The 10316-nt window shown below is 40.3% G+C and overlaps 1 protein-coding gene across 5 annotated transcripts; it reads left to right on the top strand.

The window, feature by feature from the left end:
* Positions 1-120: 120 nt before the first annotated feature.
* On the top strand, positions 121-10250 carry si:dkey-162b23.4 (sodium/hydrogen exchanger 9B2). 5 transcript variants are annotated; one of them, XM_068589117.1, is made up of 13 exons: positions 121-221; positions 1463-1741; positions 2654-2855; positions 3210-3380; positions 4764-4909; positions 5146-5273; positions 5928-6103; positions 6516-6622; positions 6991-7140; positions 7374-7482; positions 8438-8574; positions 8705-8924; positions 9258-10250. In XM_068589117.1, the coding sequence occupies exons 2-13, from the start codon at positions 1595-1597 to the stop codon at positions 9317-9319; spliced, it is 1755 nt and encodes a 584-aa protein (XP_068445218.1). In that variant the 5' UTR covers positions 121-221; positions 1463-1594; the 3' UTR covers positions 9320-10250. The 5 variants fall into 5 exon arrangements, with proteins under 5 accessions (XP_068445218.1, XP_068445222.1, XP_068445219.1 ...); XM_068589121.1 differs by having other exon boundaries at positions 8705-8885; XM_068589118.1 differs by lacking the exon at positions 121-221 and adding an exon at positions 296-408.
* The last annotated feature ends 66 nt before the right edge of the window (positions 10251-10316 follow it).

Genomic DNA, 10316 nt, shown 5'->3' on the forward strand with positions numbered 1-10316 from the left:
TGTGATTAATAACGAGGTGTGTTTAAACGTCTTCTCACAAACACCCTTGAGTGGCTTTATGACCCCCCCCCCTCCCCGACAAGGCACTCCTGCGCGCGCTACTTAACGTTACTTGGCCATCACTAATCCGCCTCATTCCTAGCTGCTCTTTCTGCCTCATGCCTGCCAGAAAAAACTGCACACCGAAGGTTCACACGCGATGATTATGTTTACCACATGAGGTGAGCTGCAGTGTTTTTTTTTCCCCCCCGTTAATGTAATATTAGTTGTACCCTCCCCCAGAGGGGGACCAGGTCTCTCCGGGATCGCGACAGTGCGCGGGGGTCGGGTGACAGCTGTTGGTCGGAAGCACCCAGGCAGCTACTGGCAAGATATCCAACATCAGATACGGCTTCCCTCTCGAATAATGTATGATCAAACATGCATCACAGGAGCGAGTCGAGCTGTGGTCGAAATCTGACGTTTGACGCTAGCAACGTGACGCTGTCAGTGTAACGTTAAATCCGCGGCGGTTGCGTTACGTTTAGGGTGACCTAACGATAACTTGCGCTAATTACGGTAGCTAGCTAACGGCAAAACCAGCGTGAAGACATTAGAGTGTGATGCAACGTCACAACTCGACGCTTCCGCCCACCCGGACGTGTATTTTTCCCGCCGGCGAAACGACAGGATGCTACTGTAACTTCACGTTCGTATAAGGGGATTCATAGTCGCGTTCGTTAGCAACAGCCGCCGCCCTTGTCCGATAATGAGTGTCGCGTCTGAAAGTACGTGAGGGGCGTGGATGTGACGTCTCCGTGACCTAATGAGCGTGGTACTTTAAATGTGGTTCCGCGTGCGCCCCTTCAGCGGCATACTGAACCACAAACGCCAGCCAGGGCGATATAACCAACCTCTCTGCTCTGCTGTCTGACACCAGACTGCCGGGTAGCTCTGCTGCTGACAGTCGCTAGTTAACTCTAACCTACTTGCCCGAACATCCAGCTCCATGCGCCATATGGCCGAGCTGTAAGCATTGATTAGAGTTGCTCTGCTCGCAAGTGGATTAAGTGACGTCTGCTGCCATGAGCAACTGTCGAAACATTGTAGTGGCGAATTGCTTATTAACGTGTGTGTCCTTTGTACACGTATGTGTGTAACATAGCTTGATCTATTGCTATTGAGAGTCCAGTGTTTTTACATTGTATTGAGTTGCAGATCATTCAGAATGTAGTTACAGATTAGCCCCATACATCTTCATTGAGTTATTTTTTTTTTTTCTTCCACTCACTTATTTCTTACGCTAAATGTAACAATATGAAACAAATTGTCATTGTAAAACCTGTATGTTTGCTAAAAACATCAAATGTATTATTTCCTGCCGTGCCATTTTCTGCACCTGTACCAACACCTGTGCTATTCATCACTTATAAAGTAAACAATAATTTGTTTCTCTACTGATAAAACCATGTTCTATGAATAGGAGCGTGCAGTCAGAGCCGGACACACAAAACCAGAAGTGAAGGCACTGCCCACCAATGGCCAACCCCACCCCTCTGCTTGATGTGCAGTGAGAGAGAAGTGAGTGGACCAGAAAATCTGTTGCCAGTTTGTCATGGAGGATACTCAGCCCAAACCTGTGACCCCGGAGCACATCCTTGTGCCCAGTCCAGCACCCAGTCCGGCACCCAGTCTGGCACCCAGTCCCGGACCAAGCCCACTGTTGGACATAAAAGCTTTTCCTGCAGCAAACAATGTGGAGGTATATTTTTTGGATTCCCTAACAACTGTTCTCTGGTGTAATATATGTATGGAATACTTCTGTTTTTACAGTCTTGAAAAACATGAAAATGTGTTTATAAGCCTAAAATCGTTTATAAGCCTAATATGTGTAGTTTCTAGGGAGGAAAATTACATAGCCTTTGTGAAGTTTGTATTCACTAAATAAGATATTTTAGGCAACATATAAATTATGTGGTCTTTCACATTAATCTGCTCTTTTGATTAAAAAAAATATTCTGCTATACAGTATAGCCATGTAGTTTGTTGTTGATCTGATATAATGTGTTTATCATTTATGGCTGTAATTCTAAAAGTCAAAACTATAAGTTAATCTACCATGCCAGTATGACAATAAGGGTGTTCTGAGAGTCACATTTATCAGCAAGTTCATGGTTGCCTGTAATCTGCTGGTATGACGTATCTCTGTGTCAATAATTCAGATAGAGCATAATACTAAATAAGGGTTCTGCAATTAAAACAATTTACCAATCTACCAGGGACAGCTACCATTTTCTAATCTTTCTAGAAGAAATGTGTTCATATTTATGTCAATGTGACACCTTTTGATCTGGTGCTTTGTGTAAAATGTCCCTTTTTAATGTTGACTGCTCAAATTCATGTTTTAGACCAAAATATTGAGACAAATTTACTGCATTTAATATTGACATTGGCAATAGGCATGTCCCACGCGTGAAATCATGAGTTGAATTATATTGATAAAAGCAAGATGTTACAACATATTTAAAAAAATCCAATTAGAATTGAGGTTGTCAAGCAAAATATCTCTTTTGTCATGTATTGCGTGAACATATGTTGTGTTAAGGCATCTCACAAAACATTATGTCCACCAGGCAAGCCTTACCTGTTCCATATTCTGATCCTCCTCCTCCAGCACCTGAATGTGAACCAGATCCAAGTAGTGGTGCGGCGCTGCTCCAGTCCAAATGTCACAGAGGAGACCACCTACTTTATTCCTCGAAACCCGGTGGTGGATGCTGGTACTAACACAGACCCGCCAGTGGTCTGCTGCCCGTTGCTCCGCAGGTTTTGCCCATGTCCACCACGAGGCCTTCTGGCCTCTTTCATTACTAAACGTAAGCAAGTGGGTTCTCATGTTGGCTCATTAAGTTCCTACCCAGAAAGGGTTTTCACACACGAGTGTAAAAACTGCAGTTATGATCTTCTATCTTGTTTACTTTAAACTACGAAAATTGAGCAATGTTGTAGATAAATATACATACATAGAGTAGATACATACACACGCACACAATACTTAATTTTATATTCACATTACAAAACACAGTCACAGTCAATCATCAACAAGCTCTAAGTCTTGATTAAATTACTTTTGAAGACGTTTTAGAGGTCATGCTCTTGTCATCACAAACACTATAGTGACTTGTGTTATGACACAATAATCTAATATCAGTCCCCTGTGTCCGCTCTAGTCTTTCTGGCAGCTGTGCTCTTTGGAGCAGTGTGGTCTATCACCGTGAAGGAGTGTCTGCCAGGGGGTAACATATTTGGCATCACCATCCTCTTCATCTGTGCACTCATCGGTGGCAAAGTGGTGGCTCTCATCCGTTTGCCCAAACTTCCACCGTTCCCACCTCTCCTCGGTAAGGCTGATTATTTATGGTTTCTTTTATTTAGTGAACACAAATGCCTCCACCAGTGTGATATTTAGTCACACAATACACCATCTTTCAGGGTCTGTGTTAAGACTGCTTAATGCCTGTCATATATTTGTTGAGAACAATGAGCCAGATTACATGCAGGCTCACCGATGGCATCAGTATTTAACACTATAGTGCTACAGTTAGAGCAGATTGATCAGTAAACTGTGAATTATATATGTACAGTACAAATAACTGTATTAATACTAGTATTAGAGGTAGTTGTTTTTACAACTGCTTTTCAAACGAGATCTGGCTGAGCTTTTTGAATTACAGTTGAAGCACTAAGAAGATCTTAAATAATCTAAAACTAAAACTATATATCTAAAACTATATATATATATATATATATATATATATATATATATATATATATATATATATATATATATATATATATATATATATAATAAATAAATTGCTATACTACTACTATCTATGTATGAACTAACTACAGGTGTCGTGTCTGATAGCAGCTTAATTGCAGTATTGCAGGTAGTAAGCATATGAACGTATTCATTTGGTGACTTATAACAAAGTAATCTACCGACTGAGTCATTTCACCTTTGTCATTGATTTGAATAAAGAACATGAGATCAAATCAGAGTTCTTGATTAACTGAACAAACAGTTACTCACTTCTTCCAATCCTGGTTAGGTACACATTAGCTGGTGTTGGTTTGGACCCTGTTGGTATCTTTTATTATTTTTGCTGGTGTTTATGGAGATGTTGGAGAGAAGACATATTTTGAAATAAAAGACATGAGGTCAGGCAGTGGTTTAGGAGGCCCTACTTTTACCTGAGGCGATGTAATCTAATCTTATTTTGCATAATTGATGTAAAAGGTAGATTGACGTACAGCTTGGATAGATTTAGAAGTTTGCTTCTCTATAAACTTCACCATCCTGTGGTTTTCCCTCAAAGATGTTTAGTGTCTGTTAAATATTTATTATTTATGTATTATTTCCCTGCTGCAGTTTGTTGGTCTGTCGTTGATGTAACCCATTTATCGTAGTGATCATAAAGATCTTAAATTCCGAACAATTTTCACTATTCTCAATAATATTTCGGAATATGTTAATGTAATTATCCCAGTCATGTTGCATGTTTGACAGTGGCTTTTTAGAGACAGTGTGTTAAAATCAAATCATTAGTGTTATAAAATAGCTAACACAGTCCTACTATGGCTCTCAGTGGCTCAGGTGTCCAATGTGAGCACTGTAAGTTCAAAAAGCAACAGGTGGTCTTCATTCCTGCTATGTATCTGTGTGAGAGGCCGTCATGAAGGATCATCTGTCCTCTCTCACAACCTCTACTGTGTTGCAGGTATGCTCCTGATGGGTTTCATGCTGAGAAACATCCCAGTTGTATCAGACTCAGTCAAGGGCATTGACTTCAGATGGTCCGCGTCACTAAGGAACATCGCCCTGGCTGTCATTCTGGCCAGAGCCGGTCTGGGGTTGGATCCCATGGTACGCTACATACTCAAATCTTAGTATCTGTACACAAAAATGTTTGCAATGGAAAGCAAATATAAGCCTTGTAGAAGATGTTATTCTGTAATGCAACAGTGTCATGAAGTAGATTTCCAGATTTTCCAGCCAATTAATCAATGAATCATTCAGCTAAGCATTCCTACACGTAAATTCTCCCGCTGTATTAATCACTGTAACATACTCTGGAATGATGTGTGTGTCTGTGTTGTCAGGCTCTGAGGAAACTGAAATCTGTGTGCATCCGTGTGGCTTCTGGGCCCTGCATTATAGAGGCTTGCACCACAGCCCTGATCTCTCACTTCCTCATGGGCTTGCCCTGGGTGTGGGGCTTCATCCTTGGGTAAATATACTGCGACTTACTTTTCCACCACTCATTTTCTACTTAATAACAAGCTCCATGTTGCCATTACACCAGTAAGAAATATATGAATTATATCAATTTTTGCAATTTCTTCTTTTTGTTAAATCATTTGGCAGTGAGGATTTAGATAGGAGGGAGAAATGGTTCAGGAGGAACTCAACAGGGGGGTGGCATACGTTTTTGAAATTATATTCTATTTAAATAATATTTCTGAACTCAGCTGATAGAAAACACTGCCCTCCAACCATCACTAGATCATATTACAACCTCTTATCTTCTTGGTCACTTGTTGTCAAAGTAAGGGCCTTCATATTGTTTTGTCTTGTCAGCAGTTGTGTGATGTTGGTCGGGGAAACGGAAATTGCAATATCAGGTTTTATAAAAAAAATTGGATGTTGGCTAAAATTAAAAAAATTCAGTCTGTTTCCAAGCCTAGCCAAATTTATACTCATTATAGAATCAAAATCATTGTGTTAAGTAAATTTGAGACGCATCTTGTCTCCAGTATAAACTACATATCGTGCTGTAAGAATTTCTCCATTTTGCATATCTTCACGCACATTTAAAGACTAATGCTTCCCAAAGTGGTCCAAAGTTGGTCTTTTATCTGTTTTCATCTCCTTCAAATTGTAGCTTTGTGTTGGGTGCTGTGTCCCCAGCAGTCGTGGTGCCCTCCATGCTGCTGCTGCAGAAGGACGGTTACGGCGTGGAGCAGGGCATCCCCACCCTGCTGATGGCTGCAGGCAGCTTTGACGACGTTCTTGCCATCACAGGGTTCACCACATGTCTCGGCATGGCCTTCGCCACAGGTAACTAGTGGATGTATGTGTTCAGAAGTGAAAGAAAGGAAGTTCTGACTTGAAATTCAACACCACCTTATTTCCAGGGACTGCAAGTTCAGTGTACGTCTGCACGGAAAAAAAGTGTATGAAATAAGCAACTTCTATCTGTAGTTTGTCAGGAGCTCAGCAGAGGGTGTGAGTGGGCTGCTTACCCATTAAAATATTTTTTTGTGCCAAGTCACAATGCATTTTGTGTGTCATAACTACAGTTTACCACAATGTAGAGCCTCTATAGGGCTATACTGAACTGCATTTAAAACACCCAATAATACCATCAACGATTACAGTGCTCCTGTCATGAATGGTCCTTGTTGGCACACTTTCAAGACAATTAGTTCATTTAATTATATTGTATATTTTTTTATACTGATCCTTTTAGGCTCCACTTGGTTCAACCTCCTGAGAGGTGTACTGGAGGTGGCTGGTGGGACGGTTATTGGGATTCTTCTTGGCTTCCTCATCCAGTACTTTCCCAGTGTGGACCAGGTATGCATGCTTTGCCATATTACTATATTAGCTCGTTTTAGTATTGCTTTGTCCTCCTTACACCATTTGACACCACAGCCTGTGTCTGAAACCACTTGGGAAGAGTGGGGAAGTATACAAGGATAACATTGGAGGAGATGTTTTTATGGGTCACACATTTCCTAACATAACAGACATTTATCCTTTAAGACTCATACTGTTTCAGTGCCAGTTAAATACAAAAAACCCCCTCTCTTTTGAGATAAACCACTGTCATGAACTACCTATTATCTGCCGACGCCTTCCAAATGTGACAGAGCATTTCTATTGATAGATTTAGGAATATTTAGGTGTTCTATATTTAATTATTGACTGTCTTTTTCACTTAGAAACACTTGGTCATAAAGCGATCCTTCTTGGTGCTGGGTCTGTCCGTCTTTGCCGTGTTCGGCAGCAATGTGGCTGGGTTTCCTGGCTCTGGAGGCCTCTGCACCCTGGTGATGTCTTTCCTAGCTGGCCTCGGCTGGGGGTCAGAAAAGGTATGCATGCCATATGCATATGCATGCCATATATGTAGTACATTGTTCATATTTGCCAGCTGTCTACTCACAATAATCCACCTTTAACGCCTTTTGCAAGAGAAGTAGAGCATATTTCACAATTTATTTTTTATCAACCGACTGGGTTGTACAGTGAGTCATTCATTGTCTACCCGGCTGCATTTCAAAAGAAAACTTACAAAAAATGTCGTTTTTTTTCTGTTTGTCTAAAGGCACATGTGGAGGAAGTGGTAGGGTGGGCGTGGGATGTGTTTCAACCACTACTCTTCGGACTAATAGGAGCAGAAATTCGAATCTCTGAGTTGGAGGGACACACAGTTGGTGAGACAACCACACGCACGCACGCCACAAAATAACAAATTCAGCTGACTTTTCACTGTGAGAGATTCAAATGTAGCGGTATGGATGTAAATAGAGTATATTTCCATAGTCAAAAAGAGGCCCCAGGAGATTCTACGCTTTGTCTGTGTCAACAAAAACTAAAACCTGACTCTACACTGTACTGTACTTCCATAGAAATTCCCGTGTGAGAGTTCCCTGGAAACATTTCTTCCCAAAAAAGCAAACTTATTCGAACCAGAACAAGTATACAAAATATAATAGTTTGGTATTCTGCAAGTAGCACTAGTTTAAACATAAGACTTAATCAATTTCTAGAACATTATTTAATATGGACGAAAACATGACAGAAATTTCACTGAGACTTCAAAGCATTGTCCGCTTTAGGAACATATTTGTAGAGTTGATATACTGTGTATTTGCATTAATGTACACTATATTTCAGACCACCATGGCCTGTTAATAACATCAACTTTACCTGTTGAGACTGTCCTTTTAGAAATGTGCTCATGCTTACACAGTGCTAGTCTTCGCTCCAGATGGCTGGTGTTGCTTCTGCACTTCCCGTCAGACATTTTGCAGAAATTAGATAAACATTGACCCGGTTAAAAAAGAGTTCTACTGTTCAATTTATGTCAATACAACTCTTTGTGTTCTGACACAAATATGAGTTTATTGTAGATGTAATTAAATACAGTTTATTTAAAAAAAAAAGTGTTTATTTACTCGTAATGTTTCAGAAATATGGTCACACTCTTAGTTTTATTTACTTGTATTTTATACTATAAAAGGACTCTGCAGTGAAAGAGGAAATGTGATATGCCCTATGAGTACATGCACCCTACACATACTTGTGGTGTAATTTGTGTTTTTGTATTGCAGTATAACCAATAAAGTGTAACACCTCTGTATGACTCTTGTCTATCTGTCTGTTTAGGTCTGGGTATCTCCACATTGCTCATTGCCCTGCTGGTTAGAATCCTCTTCACCTTTGTTTGTGTATTGTGTGCGGGCTTTACCGTGCGGGAAAAAGTGTTCATCGCCCTGGCGTGGATGCCCAAAGCCACAGTACAAGTATGTCAGTGCTGAAATATGTCAGTCAATAGTTTTTGCTGTACATATCTAAAAACTATGCATACTCAAATGTTTTTTTTCTTTCTAGCTATCCGATCATTGTGATGATAAATGTCCTTTTCCTCATCAGGCAGCTATAGGCTCCACAGCTTTAGACATGGCCAGGGAGAAGGGCGACACAGAGCTGCAGAAGTACGGCATGGACGTGTTGACTGTGGCGGTGCTGGCCATCCTTCTCACAGCCCCTGTAGGAGCTCTTTTAATAGGGCTTACTGGACCCCGTCTGTTACAGAAACCAAAGTCTGCCTGTGGTGAGCGAGTCAAACAAAACTTATCAGCCTTTTTATTGGGTAGGTAAAGTTCAACTTTTCAACTCAGCTCAGCACCCCAGCTGCTTCGCAGTCGTGTTTGAGTAGTGAATATACTTTCCTACAAAGCTCTCCCTTCCTCACCTTTTTTGATAGATGCGTAGACTCCGATAAGGATTTGCATAATTATAGATGCTCTGTCATTCATGCCCTTCAGTCTTTTACATTCACACAACACTGGTATTGTTTCCATTGTAGTTAAGTCCACGGTGCAAAAGTGCAACTCCTGGTTGTTTACTACTTAATCTATGGAGCATGTAATAAGACCTTAACTGAGACCTTTTACTCCCTCTGTCTCCTCTCCATCTTTTCTAGGTACTGCAGCAGGAGATGATGATGACAATGAAACTCCTGTTACATATGAGAGCACACTCTGACATCGCCTGTCTTCATACAGTAAGCAAGGACATTTAAAGAGACTTCAAAAGGTGCTTTCACACTTTGGATATCTGAGCTTTCCTTCAGCCACCGAGTGGCCCTAGTTGTCTCTATCTGCCGGTCAGCTCCTGATGTTTGCAGAGCTGCAGGAACACATGATTCACTCTGTATTAATAGCCTCTGGTGCTTTCCAGGCCTAAGGCTCCAAACAAATTACCCACATCTGAGTGACTGCACTGCCATGCTGTATGACAGTACGCAACAGGCGCTTTTGTTTTTGGTCCGAAATTAACTTAGAATTAGTTGTATTAGTGTGAGGCTTGAATATGGTTTACATTTTTGTAAAAGGTGGATATTTTATCCTACTCAGATTCTACTTTTTGCCCATTTTTTTTTATAAAACATCTTTTAACTATTTCCTGTATTTGGACTTGATCAGGTGGTAATGATGTGTTTTAGATGCCGTTTCCTTTGGAGGGCTGCATAATTGAATGAACTGAGAGTATATAGTCATATTGTATTGTTTTAAATTAGACCACCCAGTTGACAAGTCTTTAGGTGTTCCGCACTTGGTACAATATTTGTACAGATGTGTGTACGTTTTAAATAAATATGTATTAACTTGGTGATGAGAAGGGTTTGTGTAGTTAAATACTCAGGAGAAAAATATTTCCTTTTGGTTTCCACACAGTGCTGCTAAAACTACTGTAATATGCTACAATCACTGTTGGCTTTCAATGCTCAACATTGAGGATGTCTATATTCAAAACATTCATGTAAACCCAACTTGATTGTATGGGAAACTTGATTTTTACATTTGATTTTTTATATTTCAGAAGTATGCAGTGTAACTTCATATTTTGGATTTTAATTTTATTTTCATTGCCTCATTGTGTACTGTTAGCAACTATGTATGATAAAGCTACAAAATTGAGCATTAGTTTTTTACAAAGTTATTTAAACAATAAATGATGAAATATACCAAGAACTGTTCTT

Source organism: Clinocottus analis, unplaced genomic scaffold, assembly GCF_023055335.1.
Source record: "Clinocottus analis isolate CAN_PGR_092001 unplaced genomic scaffold, fCliAna1.0.p SCAF_22, whole genome shotgun sequence".
In the NCBI taxonomy this organism is placed as follows: Eukaryota; Metazoa; Chordata; class Actinopteri; order Perciformes; family Cottidae; genus Clinocottus; species Clinocottus analis.